This window comes from Hyposmocoma kahamanoa, unplaced genomic scaffold, assembly GCF_003589595.1.
Source record: "Hyposmocoma kahamanoa isolate Upper Pololo Valley unplaced genomic scaffold, ASM358959v1 92, whole genome shotgun sequence".
Taxonomy (NCBI): domain Eukaryota; kingdom Metazoa; phylum Arthropoda; class Insecta; order Lepidoptera; family Cosmopterigidae; genus Hyposmocoma; species Hyposmocoma kahamanoa.
This window is the reverse complement of record NW_020654748.1, coordinates 14,685,721-14,703,618: the sequence shown is the minus strand read 5'-3', so window position 1 is coordinate 14,703,618 and position 17,898 is coordinate 14,685,721. Positions and strand designations below refer to the sequence as shown.

The window sequence follows — 17,898 nt, the reverse complement described above, 5'->3', positions numbered from 1 at the left end:
TAATAATTAAACATCAACCCAGACTGGGTTGATGAGGTCTGTTTTTGCTGACCATTTAGTTTATTATTCCAGTATTCCATAAACATTTCTTTTGCATGACTTCGTTAGAAAACAAATATTTTGTATGAAACGAACCACGTTCTGTCACTTATCAAAATGCACTGTTTTGACACTTAATAAAATGCGATTTGTTACAGTAGTTTTTAACAAAGTGATAAAATGGAGAGAATTGAGTATTATTTTACTTGATTTCTCTGTCACACACAAATAAGCGGACATTATTGAAGTTACCAAAATTAGAATAGAAGAGGTTATGTTTTTCTTTCCCCAATAACCTGTTTTAGGGTGATTTTATTAGTGTCTCAGTTATAGGTGAAATACGGAAAACTGACTGTGCTCTCTAAAGGTTTCTTAACTTTAGCGGCTACGGCACAGCGAGAAAGATATTACATTTTGTCTACTATACATATACTATTTTTGGTAGTTAACATGATAAAGTTTTCAAGATTATTCAATGGAATACAAAATCAAATAAGATACACAAAATTGTATTTGACTGTGCCATACTCTAATCAACATATACTTGGTATAGAAACCTCCGCAGATGACACAGGGTGTGCAATAGTAAATAACAAAGGAGAACTCTTAGCAGAAAGTTTGCACTCTCAAAATTTGATACATTTACGGAATGGAGGCATTATTCCTGATGTTGCCCAAGACTTACACAGGACCTACATAAAACCAATTGTGTCGGAAACATTAAGAAAAGCAACAATGTCGATGGAAGATATATCAGCCATAGCAGTCACTTTAAAACCAGGTCTACCTTTGAGTCTAGTTGTGGGCATGAAATACGCAAAACATTTAGCAAGACGGTTTAACAAACCAATCATTCCCATCCACCACATGGAAGCCCATGCACTGACAGCTAGAATGTATTACAATATACCCTTCCCGTTCTTGGTCTTGTTGATATCTGGAGGTCATTGTCTTCTGGCTGTAGCACAAGATGTAAACCACTTTCAACTGCTGGGTCAAAGCATAGACAGTGCGCCCGGAGAAATATTTGATAAAGTAGCAAGAAAAATGAAGCTAAGGAACATCTCTGAATATTCAAAGATAAGTGGAGGGAAAGCTATTGAATTAGCTGCATCTAAAGCTACTAACCCACATATGTTTAAACTACCATTACCTCTAGCCGAATATAAAGATTGTAATTTTAGTTTCAATGGATTGAAAACATCAGTACTTCTGCAACTACATAGAAAAGAGAAGCAACATGAAATTATAGCAGACAAATTGATACCAGAGGTGAATGATCTGTGTGCTGCCATGTTAATGGCTGCCTCAAGACACTTGATTCACAGGACACAGAGAGCTATGGAATTCTGTGAAAAGAATAACCTCATACCGGAAAGCAACAAACAACTCATTGTATCTGGTGGTGTAGCTTGTAACAACTATATTTTCAATGCATTAACAATGCTGTGTGATGAAACAAATTACAAAATTTACAGGCCTCCACCCAAACTATGTACTGATAATGGTGTAATGATTGCATGGAACGGCTTAGAAAAGTGGCGCAAAGGACTAGACATAACAACAGATATCAAAACACTAGACATTGAAGCAGTCAGTCCTTTAGGTGAAAATTTAATACCCCATGTAATAGAATCAAAAATTCCCTGTAAGCTAATGAAAATAAAGTTAAATATATAACGTATGTGTATTTTGTTTACTTTTTCAAATCTACAAACACTTTTTACATGAATAACTCATATCATTTTGTAGATATTGCCATGCGGCGCGCCAGATGAAGTGCGATTTCGGAAAGGTAGGTAAGAGCTCCTCCAGAGTTGCTGCGAAGTCTGCACTGCATTAAGGAAATAATAAAACGAATGTTCCTTCTATGGTTTTTTTTTCACTGACAGATGCTTGTAGTGGTGTTCATGTATAAAAAAATATCGATATTTTTTCCGATGTGATATATCGAAATATTGTATCGATATTTTGCGATATATCGGTACAAAAATCGATATTTTCGATATATCGTAAATAATTCAAATGGATAAAAGGAAGGAAGTTTTACTAAGAGTAAATAAGTAAAACCACCAGTTTTAACACGGCAATCAAATGCATTTCTTACTCTCATTTTCTCATCGGCTAGCCGCACACATACAATATTATTGACAATTTAAGTTTATGTATGTTCCCAACACAACAATACCGCTCGCACACAAGCAATATTATTGTCAATGTTAATGTGTGTGTGTGTGTGTGTGTGTGTGTGTGTGTGTGTGTGTGTGTGTGCAGCTACCCATGAGAACATAACCATTACTTTACACTGACGATTGACTAGCGAATCAGCGCTCGAAGTGCGTTTCGTTTCTGCAAGTACAATTTTGAATTGTATACCATCTATCAACTTTGTACGATTTTTCATGTATCGGATAAAATATATCGATACCGAATGATACGATAATATCGGATTGATTCAATGTATCGAGGGTATATATCGATATTTTTTTTAATGTCGATATATATCGAGCACTCCTAGATGCTTGGAATAAGTTTGACAGTATTTGGTCCCATTACCTACACGGTTTGTCAAAATTTGCTTGATAGGTAACTGTCGCTGAATTAATTCGATTTCAATTAAAAACTACTGTATAAATACATCATCACACACCTTAATAGTTGCCAAATGACGCGGGGAGGAGTAGTATTATTACAATCAACGGTGGTTTAAAGTACATCAGTCATTCGAAGATTCAGACATCAAACTGTGCTGTTTTGCGTAAAAATGGATATCTTGGAGAGAATCTACCGTAATGTAAGAACACATCTACAAAACTTACCGGCTACATTACCTAAAACTCTGGATTGTGTGAATAAGTCCATGGGCAAGATAAAATTACCACCATTGACTAAGGACAACATCTTGTACTATTATTTGCCAGTGCAAGGCCTGGTTAGTTACACAACTTTATCAGTAAGTGTGATGAATCCACATTTAATGGTCAGGTAAGTATCGAAATCATTAAATTTTGTTATGAACTTATTCAAGTTCTACACTATAAGACATTCTCTTGGCTTTCAGAATGTTTCCAAAAAGAGATGTGACCGACGTTTTATTCTTGTGCGCGGGGGGTGGCGCTGGTTTGTGGTTGTGGGCACGACCTCACATGGCAGCTGCTTCTCCAGCAAGGCGCTTTTCCTGGGCATTCCTTGGTGGAGTTCTTTGGCCTCTTGGCTCTATTTTCTTGTGGGCAATTTTAAGAAGCTCTGTTGGTCATAGACCAGTTATTGGCACAGTATTAGGTGTAACCACTGGAGCTATGCTCACAAGCATTGCTATTGATTACTTCCGTTATGTAGAGCTGATGTTTTGTGGAGAACTACATATCCCAGAAGAAACATATAGCCCAAACAGTGATGATGAAAAATATGATATTGATATTTAAAACTAAAGATCTACACCGTATTGTAAATAATTTTGGAATATTTAGATAAGCTTTTGCGATATGTGTATGAAGATTAGGTGTTAAGAAAACTAGTTTGAAATTTGAAAATCTACTCTGCACTTGGTTAACGTGATTTTTGTCCTAAGTCTGTCTAGTCTTGTGAAACGTTGATCACAAACGCTTTTAATAAATTGGTATTTATTTTACTGAATTAGTTATTTTATTTCAAGATTACCTAAAATAAATATAAAAATTTTAAGAAAATATAATTTATATGCAATATATCTTTCCATTTCCCATAAACCCACATGATTTAACTCCAAAAGTGCTTATATTGTTATGAAAGTCATAAAAACAACAATTATGTTTTATTATGTAAAATTTGTCCTCTTCTATTTAAGCATAAAAAGTCATTGACTAATTATTATTTTGTTCTTAAAATCGAACTGTCATAAAAAATTGTAATTTTGCAGATGGGGCCCTATTTCACAAAGGACATAAAACCCAGTAAATGGTATGATGCTACATAAAGGGGATTTATATAGCACCACCAAAAAAATTTGTAAGTTACAAAAGATAATTTCCAAAGGATTTAAATTAATGAAAATAAACATTAAATAACTGCATTTAAAAAATTTATTGATTTAGGTCCAGTCAATGAGAAAATTTGTCCTCTTGCCTCCACCAGTGATGTGACAAATGTCACCCACTTCTATTTTTTTAAAGTTGGCGTCACCACTATAAATTCAATGTTTACTTGGCATTCTTTATATTTAAAGTTTGTTTTAAAATTGATATTTTAGGTAGCTTCATTGGCCAGACGTAACAATTTGAAAAATTTTACAATCAAGTTGTGGAAATTTTTCATTTAGTTCTGAGGAGGTTTCGACCACTCTGCATTCAAAATGAGATGGTCATAGCCATGTCCGTTCAGCACCTGGACTGCTTTTGCAGCATCAGCCCGAAACTTGAAATGAACATAAGCAAAGCCCTTGCAATGTCCAGTGCTCTGAAACAAAGTAAAGTTGTTATTAATGTGTTGATTCTAAAATTATATAAATATTCATATAACTATTTGAAACTACATTTCTGATCAACACAGTCATGATTTTTCACAGAAAAAAGAAAGTTAGTGATGTAATTAAAATAAAGGTTGAACCAAATTACTTCTACATGACTTTATTAAGAAATACCTTTTCCTTGGCGAGATACAACTTCTGCACCGGCCCAAAACCCTTGACAAGGTCGTCAAGGTCGGCTTCAACAGTGAAGTTGCTGAGGTTGGAGATACGAATAGCGGCGACGTCATCGCGGCGCGCGCCTGGTGGTTCACGGCCCGTGCCACGGCCTGCACCTCCATCGCGAAGGTACGGCGCCACGTACTTGTTGCTTGGAGCTGCTTTAGCATCTAAGACAACAAAATTAATTGATTAGGCCTGCAATGTTTAAAATTATCTTAACAAACCAATGCAACAGTGCCACACCTTGAATATTTTGTATCACTACTAATGTCATGTATTTGGTCAAAAATATTTATATATTCTTTATTGTACAAAGAAAAGAAACATGAAACACACGTTATAATGGACATATACAAAGGTGAGCTTATCTCTATAAGAGATCTCTTCCAGCCAACCCTAGCCGTGGTGCAAAAATGAAGTCTGCGGGACTAATTGTTGTACAACAAAATTAAAAATTTAAATGTGACTAAAATATAATTGATAATAATATACACACGACAGACATACACACATACATGAACTTTATATACATAAATACATACATAAGCAGAATATATATTATAATAACAGATCATTTGTTTACATTTGTAACATATTTATGTTACCTATAAACTATCTAACACGTTCGACAGGAAGTGCTCTTTTAATTTGTGTTTGAAAGATGCCACCGATGGACTGTCACGAATGTCAGCAGGTAGTTTATTCGACATACGAGCTGCACGTACGGTAAAAGAATTGTGAAAGAATTTGGAGTTGGATTGGGGATATAAAAGAGTTCTAGTGTCACAAGTACGTTTTGGGCGGGAATTGGGGGATAAGGGGGAAAAACGGGAACACAGATAATGAGGAAGCTGGGGGTAATTTAAAATTTTATAAAGAAGACAAAGAACGTGCATATCTCGGCGAAGTCTGATTGGGAGCCATTTCAATTTAGTCCGAAATTCAGAGACATGATCATATTTACGTAAACCGAATATGAAACGAATGGCCAGATTTTGTAGGCGCTCTAGTTTGTTAAGCAGCTCCTCAGTAACATCCAAATAACAAACATCGGCATAGTCGAGAAGAGGGAGTAGTAGGGACTGAGCAAGTATAACCTTGGTGTTGAAAGGTAAGAAGAATTGAAGCCGCTTGAGAGAATGATAGGAAAAGTGCATGCGTCGACTAACCTCATTTACCTGTGGTATTCAGGACAGTGTACGGTCGATTATCAGACCTAGGTTCTTTGTGTTTTCAGCATATGCAAGACTCACTCCATCATACGAGACCTTGGGGAGATTATTAATATCTAACCTGCAGTAAAGTCGGTTGCTACCTACAATTATTGCCTGTGATTTCCTAGGGTTTACAAGCAAACCAAACGCATCAGCCCAAGACTTCACCACAAGAAGATCCTTATTAATAGATTCAATGGCAGATTGGATATTGGCTCTATCAAAATGTCTATAAATTTGTAAGTCATCTGCGTATAAGTGGAATGGAGGAGAAATTAATTTAGTGAGCTCGTTTATGAATAGCGAGAAGAGAAGAGGTGAAAGTACACCACCCTGTGGCACCCCTGCAGTCAAAGGGGACCAATCGGAATAAATGTCATCATTCCTGATCCTTTGATAGCGGTTGCGGAGGTAATCCGAAAACCAGGCAATTGCAGCAGGGGAGATGTTAAGAGAGCAGAGAATGGCAAGGAGGATGTCATAGTCGACAGAGTTGAAAGCACTGCTGAAGTCCAGCAAAACAATAATGGTAAACAACCTATTATCCATGGCGTGACGAATATCATCGGTGACGTTAAGCAAAGCAGTTACAGTGCTATGACCAGGACGAAAACCAGATTGATACGGACTTATAAGTTCATGACGAGAGACATATGAGTGAAGTTGTTTATGCACAGTGCTTTCAAGGACCTTGGACAGGAATGGTAGGATGGAGATAGGACGAAATTGAGAGAAAGCCGTGGGATTAGCGGATTTAGGGATGGGAATGACATGAGCTAATTTCCAATCGCTAGGAAAGATGCTAGTTGCAAGAGAAGTATTCAAAATGTGTGTGATAATTGAAGCAACGTCATCCAGGATAGGTATCAGCATGTCGCGGCAAATACCATCTTCACCCACGGCCTTGGAAGTTATGGAAAGGATACTTTTCTTAACTTCCCCCTCAGTGATTTCGCGAAAAGAAAAAGGTACACAATCAGGATGAGTAGCAGCGCCCAGTGAAGTGAGCGTGCCCGCTTTGATAGAGTCAGCAACAGTAAACGGTGAGTTGGTGAAGTATTTGTTAAGTGAGTTAAGGTCAGGCAAGTCAACAGTACAGTCACGATCTTTACCCACACCAAGTGACCTCAAGAACCTCCAAGTTTGACCCATAGACAAGCCTTCCATCGACGAGTGGAAGTAACGCCGTTTGGCGTTACGACACAGTCTATTGCAGAGATTGCGCAGCCTTTTATAAGTGAGCAAATTGTCTTCACTTGGAAACCTCTTGAGAATCGACTTGGCCTTGTCCCTACGTTTCATGGTTTTCTTTATTGCTGGTGTAAGCCAAGGAGCAGGCAGATGCTTAACACGTACTGGTCTGAGTGGGGCATGAGAATCATACAACTTTATTATGTGATTGTTAAAAATTTTGATCTTCTCATTTACCGTGCTAGCTTCAATCAATGCAGACCAGTCAATATTAGAAAATTCCTCTCTCAAGCGATCCACAGAAATGTATAAAATACCAAAGCTACGCTGAAAAATGACTTTAATTTTGGGTTTGGGAGTGCGTACTCGATAAGACAAATATATGAGGTCATGGTACGAGAATGGGGCAGTGGTTTGTCCATGCAGGAGAACCGATTGAGGTTTAGAGACTATCTGAACATCCAAAAGTGAAGGTTGACAGTTAGGAGAATGATGGGTGGCAGTAAGTGGGAGCAATACGAAGTTCACAGCAGATACAATGGAGTTAAGACGTGAAGACCGAAAGTTATTCTTTAATAAACAAGTATTAAGATCACCCATCAATATTACATGTTCGTAAGAGGCACTCAAGGATTCAAGGGTAGTCTCAAATAAGTTAAAATAGTTTACATTAACACTAGGGCTATAAGTAACACCAACTAAGATATTGGTGTGATGTAAGTTGAGGTCTAGAAATAGGTACTCTAAAGACCCAGTATAAGTGCTAGGAGACTGGCTGACGACGGAGCACGGTATATGACTCTTGATGTAAATACATACACCACCACCACCAGTCCCAACTCTGTCGTTTCGATATAATTTATACCCATTAAGTGTAAAAAGGGGGGATGGTAGAGAGGGTTTGAGCCAAGATTCCGAGATTAAGATTCCATCAACTATGCCGTTGTTGAATGACGTATTTAATTCAGAAATGTGTGCAGGGACACTCTGCGCGTTAATGTGCACCAGGTTAAGGAAATTGGATTTTCCATAAAAAATTGACTGCATCTTAACATCTAGTGAAGGGCCATCGGAGTCAGAAGAAATAGAAATATCACTACAAGCACTTTCAAACTCATCAGATGAGCTATCAGTAAAATAATTAGAGTTTACAGACATAAATATAAATGAATAAATATGTAATTTATAAATAATAAATCAATATGTGTATAGACTAAAATACTTCCTATAAATAAAATAAATAAGCAAAACTAAATTCAAAATTAGAACTGTAAGTAGACTTAAACTATTTAAATAAATTAAAATATACAGAGCAATTTCTAAGGGGTCTTATTCTTTCGAAGTACCCGCAATTTTTTTATTATAATAATTTCAGCGCATAATTTTAAAATTACTCTTGTGGCCACACAATGAACCTCCTGATGTAAAATAAAAAAAAAATAAGTTACTTGTAACAGAAATAAATTTATTAGAAGTGGTTATTAGCGTAGCTCGCGCACCAAGTGTAGGCACAGTTATGCCTACTTGAGCTCAGTTCGCCATTTTCGCTTTGTACGGTATGGTTGTGTCAATTCTTTCGCGCAACTTCTCTTAAATTGTAGAAAAATGCTTTATTGTGCTGTTTTGGAGTGCAAAAATGATACCTGCACCAAAAATATTACCCATGGTGGTATTTCACACCATCTCAGGTAATATTTTCGTAGTCCAGTTACTGGCCGCAAGATGGCAGCACACTGAATAAAATTCAATATAAAATCAAAACGTTGTCACTTGCAATAAAGGTACTGAACTTTCAATGATATAGTGACTAAGTACGTTTAAATTATACATATTAACAGTCAGAATTTGTTACATCTTTTTAAATTAGAAACTATTTTTTTTTTATGCAACCATCATTATCAAGATTTCAGTCATCATTTGCATGTGTGCATTTTGGCGACAATGGTTCTGATAGTAATCGAGGCTTAGGGCACTTCCATAGATTTGTAACTATCTATTACAAATATTCGTTAAGTACACATACACCCTTATGTTGAAGTGAAACCTGTAAAGTACATACCAGCAGCTTTTGCGGCTTCATTAGCTTTATTTTGAGCCATCTGGGTGTGCTGGAAGGGACAACTGACGGTCCAGTGCTCTCCTTGGCAGGTTCTGCACTTAAAGATCGCACTACTGGTCTGAGGCTGAAATCAGGAAGTTACATGTTCAGAGGGCTTCGATGTATTTTTCTAGATGCACATTGAACATTAATACTATGGTAAATAACATATTAGTAGTATGGTAAATAACATGAGCTCTCAAATTATATTTTTGTAATGTCATTAAAATATATATATAACCGTCATTGTGAATAAAAACCGCCGAAGTATTTTAATAACCGGCAATCTATCTCACTACCGCTACACATGTCTCTCAACCCTGACATTGGCAAAATCGTCGCGCAAAACGACGGAGCCATAGACACAAAAGTTGAAGTTGAATTGTGTAATGGGTTGGTGTCCGCAACATGAAAACAGTATGATTTCGAGTAATTTTGATTAAATTGCGTTTTAACTGGTACACAGAATTTTTTATTAATATCATTTATTTTTATAAAATTAGGCAATTTTATACAACTAGCCAATAATTAGAAATTGTCACCTAGTTCAAAATATTGATAATTTATAAAACTTTAAATAATTTAAGCACTACTTTACCTTGAGACCATCAAGATCTCCATCATCAGGCCGCTGGCTCTCTTCTTTACTAGTGATGAATTGCATGAAGACATCCTCGGAGACGTTCGTGGTGGCAGGATTCGGACCTGGCTTGTCATTGGCTGAGTCTCCAAATTTGCTCCAGGTCTTGCGTTTTGCAATACTCTACAATTGAAACGTACTTATGAAACAATGTAAACAATAAGGAAAAATTATCATTTTCAATACAGGAAATTGGTGCTTACTTGCATGTGCTTGTATGTATGTTATTTTATTATATGTATTACAATATAATTGATAAGCTATTGTCATAATAACCATCACTACTGGGTTACTCTAGTCAATTTTAGTTTATTTACTTACAACTTGCTAATTGTATTGTAATATAGATTATATTACAATACAATTAACAAGTTGTAAACTTTGTGGATGAACATTATCAACAATTCTATAAATTTTCTTTCAAACTTTATGCAGCATATATTGTAAATAGATATATTCAGGACTGTCATATAATGATAGTGCGTTCAACAAATTTTTCAAGATAACATATTTTCTGTATTGAACTTCTCACAATTGAGCTAAAGCACAAATGGTATAAAATGGTAAACATACGACAGTTGCGAAGAAGCTTGCTTTTAAAAGCTGAATAAGATGACATGTCTTTCAGTTGTGACAAAAATGTCATATACAAGTTTTTAGGCGGAGCAAGAGAGGGTTTTGAGTTTATAATCTACCATACTGGCCCAGAAAATGCAAGTGACTTAATAAGTCTTTAAAGACTTTGTATACAGCTTTTATGACATGCAGCTTTTGTCAATAGTTTACATTAAAGTAAGTAATAAATTAGTAAATTTAAACTGCATGAATTAATAAAAAGCAGAGGTGCAGAGGCCCATGCTAAGAATCGAACCAGTGACATTAAGCATTGCTTTTATACTTTACAACATGCCATGTACAATCACTATGACATCACAGTTACTTTTATATTTGCAAAAAGATGTAAGTTGAACATTTGATTCTCCATAAACTTAAACTCACAAACCTTAGACACAACACGTTTCTCAATTTTATACGTGCGCACGATTTTGACTTTCTTGTTGTCATTATCATATTTGTATTCAGTGACGATCTTCAGACCATTTTCTACAACTTCCGATGGAGGGGGTAGAGCTCCCTGGTCGATCTCGACCTCATCGGCCCATGAAGACTGGATATCGTCAGCGACAGGCATCTACAATATTCCGTGTTGTAGTTTATTACTATAAATTATACATAAGTATACTCTTAATCGAAATAACTCCCATCATCAGTAATAACGGCAAATCGTCATTACATACATACATTTTAATGTTCGGAGTGATGGAATCCTCACACCCTTTTTGCCTTTTTATACGTTTTCAATAGCGAAATTCGCAAGGAATCATAATAATACACAAATTGAATTATTCAAAAGTAACCTCGCCATTACTAATGAATAAATTTAATTTTAGTAATATTATAAAAATATTGATATTATTAAATCCATACTCACGATTATTTCAGTATTAATGTATTTTATTGAAGATTTACTTGGGTATGCGGGTTTATTTTAGTTAAATTTATTGTGATTTTACTTTACTTCGTACTCTCCACGCACTGTGATTACGTTCCGTGCCACATTGCCATAATAAAAAAAGAATAAAATAAATTAGTTAACGCTCCTCAAAGATGAGATAGCACAGTATGTACCATTCACAAGACAGACAAGAAAAGTATATATGGCTCACTTGTCGTAACTTAAAACATTTTTGGTGGGAATGGAACGTAATATCACAAGACGCATGACAAACCATTAATGACAGCAGGATAGCATAATATGAGCAAGTATTAGCGTAAGAAAGATAGCAATACATAGTGTTGTTAAAATCATGGCTACATTACTCAACGAGTATATTATATATACTGATTCGTACTCTTTCTGAGTGTTTCATTAGTATCAGTATTCAACTAAAAATTATTCGTAATGCTTTTTTTGTTTTCATTTCTCAAGAAATAACTGATAAAAGTTTGATTCTTCACAAATCTATTAAAATGTTACAACATATTTCAATTTATTAAACTGAATCATTTAAAAGAAAAGAAGTTTGAATACTTCAGTTAGATCACACTATATATTCATTCAATTTATCAAACAGTCCAAACACTATTATAGTGACTGACAACGGTGGTGGTGATTGTTCTGCGTCCTAAAATTTGATAATTTATGACGATTGTGAGGTAAAGGACGTTTAATTTTTTATTTTGTACGTTTTTCTAATACTTGCTTTTGTTTTCATTTTGCCGTTCATAAAAAATACGCGCGAATTTACTGACCACGTTCACCAAACAGCAGCGCAAGTTTGCACAATCAAGTTTTTGTTGGCCCGTTGACCCAAGCTTAATGTCATACTCTCAAGACGTGTACGTTCACTATTGTAAATTAGATTAGGGCTATGTAAGTATCTAGTTATAACAGGTTTCTTACTTAAATACTAGTTATATTGGTTAAATTAGGTAGTATTAATAAAGGGCCACACAAGGTTCTTATATTTTTACCTATAAACTTTTCTTATACTCTTACCTGGAATGTTCTCTTTACACGCGTTAATCTTTATTGATAGAGTATGGTCTCCATTGGGTCTAATGCATTGAACAGATATCTTTCAACTAGATAAATCCTTTGAGATGATAATAAAATTTTATGTTTTGTTTACTTGAATTTATCGAAATATTTTCTTTAACAGGTACTTAGTTTAAAATGTTGCGATTCCTCAGTAGAAGAGGCCGCTCATCGAGCCAGAACCGCAATAAACAAGGACAGAAATCTTCAATCAACAAAAACGTAATACAATGTAAGGTAATGTTACTTGATGACACTGACTTGTCAATAAATCTCTCAAAAAAATCTAGCGCCGGTGAATTATACGAACAAGTGTTCTACTCATTAGATTTGATTGAAAAAGACTATTTTGGTTTGCAATTCACGGATACAAACAATGTCAAACACTGGTTGGACCCGACAAAAACTATAAAAAAACAAGTTAAAATCGGACCACCCTATACTTTACGGTTGAAGGTAAAGTTTTATTCTTCTGAACCCAATAATTTGAGAGAAGAATTGACAAGGTACCAATTCTTTTTGCAACTGAAAAAGGATATTTTGGAGAGCAAATTAGAATGTCCTCATTCTACTGCTGTGGAGCTAGCAGCTCTTGCACTACAATCGGAACTTGGAGACTTTGATGAAGCTGTGCACACCCCAGCTACTGTTTCTGAGTTTAGATTTGTACCTAACCAGACAGAAGAAATGGAAATTGAAATACTGGAAGAGTATAAAAAATGCAAAGGCCTTACACCTGCACAAGCTGAGGTCAACTACCTTAACAAAGCTAAATGGCTTGAAATGTATGGTGTTGACATGCACATTGTCTTGGGAAAAGATGGATGTGAATATCATCTTGGCTTAACACCTACAGGCATTCTCGTTTTTGAGGGCCCCCAAAAAATTGGTCTATTTTTCTGGCCTAAAATAAGTAAATTAGATTTCAAGAAAAAAAAACTGACTCTAGTTGTCGTAGAAGATGATGATCAAGGTCGGGAACAGGAACACACTTTCGTGTTTCGTTTGCATAATGAGAGGGCTTGCAAACATTTATGGAAGTGTGCTGTCGAACATCACACTTTCTTCCGCCTACGAGCTCCCGTTAAAGGTCCATCAGCTAGACAAAACTTTTTCAGAATGGGATCGAGATTTCAATATTCTGGAAAAACTGAATATCAAACTACACAACAAAATCGCGCACGGCGCACTGTTCAGTTTGAAAGACGTCCAAGTCAAAGATTTGCTAGGAGACAGAGCCACGTTTTGAGGGAACGTGAAAAGCAAAACACTGCAGCTAAACTTGAAACTTCTGCCACCGTTGAGACCAGTAGCGAAACACCTTCCACCTCAGCAGAGGCTTCTGTCCTTGTTCCTGATAGTGGTATTGATACCTTGTCCAGAAAGAGTAGTGCCAAATCACAAAAATCATCTCTTGTTGAAATCGAGCCTAAAATGACAGAAATAGGTGAACCATCTACTAAAAACGTTGTAGTTGATAATGAACCAGAAGAAGTATTGATATCGAAAGACGACGCTATTAGTAACAAAGTATTATTCAGTAAAGTCGAAAAGGCAGCTTTGGAAGAAAAGAAGAACAATTTGACGCAACTCGTTATTAATAAACCATCATGCAACTGCTCTCCCGTCACAGATTCCAATCCATTGAACGATCTCCTCATGAGTTTAGTGAAAGAGAAGTTGAACAACGACGATTCTAAGAACGAAGTGAAAAGAGATCAATTAGATTCTGCGAGTGATAAAGAAGTGCCCAATAATCAAGCTAAATGCTATTTATCTTCAACGAAAGCTCTACCTCCTGGTCAGTTAAAGTGCAACAACATATTAAAGGCTCGTGAAAATGAGGTTAAGTTAATTAACGAATCCACAAATATCAATCTTACTATTCCATCGATTCCACCGTCGCCTAAGATTTTGAACGAATCCCAAGCTCCCAACTCAAACAACTCTCAATACGTTTCAATCGTAGTTGTGGAACCACCGCTTTCTCAAGCAAAGTCACCGTCTCCGAAACCACAAGAAAGAAAAGAAGACGTCACACCTAAATCTCAGCCAATATCATCCCTTTCGCCTTGGCTTGTCACGTCGGAGCCAAGTTCACCATCAGGAATCGGAGAAAAAGAAATCACAATCATACATCGCAAATCCGTCATTACAACACAATTGTAGTTGGTTAGCTTGTTAAATTTCGATAAATTATTCAAATCTTTATACGAGAGATACCTAATGTAATTTTATCATTTGACAATCGGTTTAGAGTTAAGTATAACTATATACTCCAACTTATTCATTGCCTTACAAATATACTTTATACAAGAATGTAAGCTATTAAGAAACTACATCCATACTTCGGTAGATTGTTCAAGTTTTTTATTAAGAACTTTTGAGCACTTTTTCGCTCACAACTAAGGTTAACGTGCTGATTTTCCGCCTGGTTAGGAGAAACCTCGTTTTCAAGTTTCGAGAGAAACCTAAAATGAGATAAATCCTAATACGACTTTGCTTAACTCTTGGTACAGAAACAGTAATTACTATTTTATACCTACTAAAAGGTACCAAACATTCCTAAATAGTTAGTATTTTATACTACAGAACAAGACAATTAGTACTTAACACGTATACTGTAACTTATAACAAAACTTTCGACGCTGATTATGTTCAGTCGTTAATCTATTTTGCATCAAAATGCAAACGATGGTGCATTCCGTAATTCATGTACTTAAATAATTAAATATCGATTAGCGCCGTCCTCTTACCGCTATCATGGCAGTTTAGTATATTTAAGTAGTACAAGGAACAGTATTATATTATGACAATCATTCACGGAAAAATGTGCCATAACCCATACATTCTGAATAATGACAAGTAAAATAATTATTATGTATTTGCCTATTAAGAGTAAATGTTTTTGAAGGAATTTCACAAAATTGAAATATTTGCCACATATTCTGTAAGGTAATTACGACTACACCACGTGTCGTGTTATATGATACTTGTATTTGTATACGCGATCAGTATACAATATTAGTCATAGACAACAGATCACACACCATCTGGCATCGCGTAATGAAACATGAACTTGTATATTATTATAAAAAAAATAATTATCTATTTTAATTAACTAGTGAAATTTATATCGACAAAAAATTTTATCCGTCCTCGTTTTAGTGCTTTAGGATAAATACAGATTTTATGTAATTACCAAGTGCACTTATTGTTGATACAAATATACAACGGTAGTGCCAATGTTTAAGGATTTTATAAGGTGCCTGGGAACAAAGTATTGATATCTCTTATTAAAAATGAACTTATCTTGCTTCGACGATTTTTTTGTCCATAGTAATGTTACTCATACCTTTAATATATTGCTCATATTATTTACTTATGGATTTCTCTTTCTTGAGTGCTCAACTGAAATTTGATTTACGCTAACGGCTTGGACGGTTGCCTATGAGTAGTCCAAAATGGCATTTTCCAGAAATAACGTTTGGTCGAAATTTCATAACCTCGAAAGTAATTTTGAGGGGAAAATGTTTTTTCTTTTAAACCTAAATTAACCTAACCTAACCAAACCTAATCGTGTCTTTGCGATAAATATTCAACATATCCTGAAAGAAGAACTGTTTCGTTATAATTCCGTTTTCGGTGTAATGAAAATTCGAACAAACGTTATTACGGACAAAACAATTTTCGAGTTTGTAATAGGTTACCGGCTTGGGCACTAATTAGAGGGGACGTCGACCGTATGATATCTCACGTTATAATTTCATATTACGATAAAGATAATAAAAATATCACTAACTTTAAGACCGCGAAAAAGAAACAAACCTATGACGACCGAAATTTTCGGGTAACTGATATCACACATATTATTTCGGTAACAATTTTTTTTATGATACCTACGTACGTGAAGAGACGAGCAAGTAGTACGCTTGTAGGGCTAATACGGCAGGGCGCGACTAGCGCGAGAGCGACATAAAGCGCAAGATACCTACTGGTAATCTCGCGCAGAGATCTCGCGCTTAATGTCGCTCTTGCGCAAGTCGCGCTTGTTCGTGCTGGCCTTGGGTGATAAGCGACACACCTGCCCATAACAGTTGCAGTGCCACTGCGTCCACCACCCAGAGACATAAGTTGACAAATCCCATGTTCCTGTAATTTTACCAGAACCCTTACTTACCCTTCAAAACCAGAACCTAATTAATGCTCACATTACTGATTGGCGGCATAAATAGGTAAGGTGGCAGTACTTCCTTGGACGAACTCTTTCACAAGGAACTCTACAACTACTAAATGTGTAGATGGTTCATACTGGCTCCGAGAGCGGTGCATAGGCCAATTCAGAGTCAACCGATAAATTTATTAATGCTTGGTATGACTTTTAAACAACCTTTATGCGTGTTATCGCGGAATTAGGCCTAAGATATCTTACGGTCAGCATTTCTACTAAAATTATGCAAACCAACGATGACATTATTCAACGATACTTATAATTATTACGTAAAAGACGTAAGGTTAATGAACGTTTGTACGAGTCAACGCATGTTCGGCCCTTCATACCACATTTTTTTAAATTTGTAATTATGTATAAGAGAGAGAGAGAGAATGTGAATTTGAATTTTTGAGTTTCCTCATTCAATCCCTTAATGAAGTACTTAATTCTTAAGGTGTACTCGCATAAGCTGCACAACTGGGACGTGCAGCCATGCCATTCCTTCCAACTGCCATTGTGCGTTTAAGATCCCGTCGGAATGCAGCTTTTGCGAATAACCACATATTTGTACGAATAATCATGATACTCTTAATATATTAATGACTATATTTGCCTAATCAAGGCTTGTTTTATTGAATGTAGTATTATATAATATTTTATTTGTAGTAAGTATGGTTTATTAATAAAATGCATATTTTGCTGAATAATATTGTTTTATCAATAGTTTCTCTAAAACCCCTACATCCTACATAAAATGACATTAAATTTTAACATTATTAAACATCAACCATATCTATTATTGAAATCTTTGTTAAACATCATCGTTAGAATTGTGAGCGCGCGCTCACAATATATATATATATATAGGCTTCGATCCGGACACGTTTCATAATCTTTTTGTATTTGGAGAGGGGGTGAATTCTCCAAATTACGAAGAGTATGGAATTCCTGAGGATGTACGTCATTTGTGTTCGACTTATCAGAGTGCGGTTATTTTCAAAGATTTTGGATTCTGATCCATTTAATGTTAGGTGGTTCAATCCGTTTTAGTGCCGCGAAGATTTTGTATATATGTTTGGTTAGGTAGTATTTTGATTTATCTGTTTGGATTCTGTTTTTTTGTATGTATTATTCAAGTCAAGTCCCTAAATAAGTGCGGCTGCCTTGGAATTGAGTTTTTAAGAGTGAGTTTTAAATTTACAAATAAGAGAGAAGACTCAAATAAAGCTTACACTGGC

At 35.7% G+C, this 17,898-nt stretch overlaps 4 protein-coding genes across 5 annotated transcripts; 3 read left to right on the top strand and 1 right to left on the bottom strand.

The window, feature by feature from the left end:
• Positions 1–416: 416 nt before the first annotated feature.
• LOC113236822 (probable tRNA N6-adenosine threonylcarbamoyltransferase, mitochondrial) lies at positions 417–1,832 on the top strand. The gene is made up of 2 exons (XM_026473020.1): positions 417–1,645; positions 1,792–1,832. The coding sequence occupies exons 1-2, from the start codon at positions 490–492 to the stop codon at positions 1,815–1,817; spliced, it is 1,182 nt and encodes a 393-aa protein (XP_026328805.1). The 5' UTR covers positions 417–489; the 3' UTR covers positions 1,818–1,832.
• Positions 1,833–2,589: 757 nt separating this feature from the next.
• Positions 2,590–3,641, top strand: LOC113236834. Its single transcript, XM_026473032.1, has 2 exons — positions 2,590–3,024; positions 3,101–3,641. Exons 1-2 carry the CDS (start codon positions 2,804–2,806, stop codon positions 3,462–3,464), a joined length of 585 nt encoding a protein of 194 aa, XP_026328817.1. The 5' UTR covers positions 2,590–2,803; the 3' UTR covers positions 3,465–3,641.
• Positions 3,642–4,213: 572 nt separating this feature from the next.
• On the bottom strand, positions 4,214–11,466 carry LOC113236528 (eukaryotic translation initiation factor 3 subunit G-like). Its single transcript, XM_026472643.1, has 6 exons — positions 11,341–11,466; positions 10,852–11,040; positions 9,807–9,971; positions 9,170–9,293; positions 4,658–4,872; positions 4,214–4,473 (listed from the first exon to the last, which is right to left on the bottom strand). Exons 2-6 carry the CDS (start codon positions 11,038–11,040, stop codon positions 4,333–4,335), a joined length of 834 nt encoding a protein of 277 aa, XP_026328428.1. The 5' UTR covers positions 11,341–11,466; the 3' UTR covers positions 4,214–4,332.
• A 577-nt stretch (positions 11,467–12,043) lies between these two features.
• On the top strand, positions 12,044–17,343 carry LOC113236787 (band 4.1-like protein 5). Of its 2 annotated transcripts, none has more exons than XM_026472965.1 (2): positions 12,044–12,065; positions 12,572–17,343. In XM_026472965.1, the coding sequence occupies exon 2, from the start codon at positions 12,586–12,588 to the stop codon at positions 14,614–14,616; it is 2,031 nt and encodes a 676-aa protein (XP_026328750.1). In that variant the 5' UTR covers positions 12,044–12,065; positions 12,572–12,585; the 3' UTR covers positions 14,617–17,343. The 2 variants fall into 2 exon arrangements, with proteins under 2 accessions (XP_026328750.1, XP_026328749.1); XM_026472964.1 differs by lacking the exon at positions 12,044–12,065 and adding an exon at positions 12,208–12,282.
• Positions 17,344–17,898: the final 555 nt, after the last annotated feature.

Excerpts from the sequence above, each read along its gene's own strand:
- LOC113236528 (XM_026472643.1), bottom strand. The coding sequence starts at position 11,040 with ATGCCTGTCGCTGACGATATCCAGTCTTCATGGGCCGATGAGGTCGAG. Across the intron at positions 9,972-10,851 it reads AGAAACGTGTTGTGTCTAAG|AGTATTGCAAAACGCAAGAC; the intron begins GTTTGTGAGTTT and ends TTTCAATTGTAG. Across the intron at positions 9,294-9,806 it reads GAGATCTTGATGGTCTCAAG|CCTCAGACCAGTAGTGCGAT; the intron begins GTAAAGTAGTGC and ends TCCTGATTTCAG.
- LOC113236822 (XM_026473020.1), top strand. The coding sequence starts at position 490 with ATGATAAAGTTTTCAAGATTATTCAATGGAATACAAAATCAAATAAGA. Across the intron at positions 1,646-1,791 it reads TGAAGCAGTCAGTCCTTTAG|ATATTGCCATGCGGCGCGCC; the intron begins GTGAAAATTTAA and ends ATCATTTTGTAG.
- LOC113236834 (XM_026473032.1), top strand. The coding sequence starts at position 2,804 with ATGGATATCTTGGAGAGAATCTACCGTAATGTAAGAACACATCTACAA. Across the intron at positions 3,025-3,100 it reads AATCCACATTTAATGGTCAG|AATGTTTCCAAAAAGAGATG; the intron begins GTAAGTATCGAA and ends CTTGGCTTTCAG.
- LOC113236787 (XM_026472965.1), top strand. The coding sequence starts at position 12,586 with ATGTTGCGATTCCTCAGTAGAAGAGGCCGCTCATCGAGCCAGAACCGC.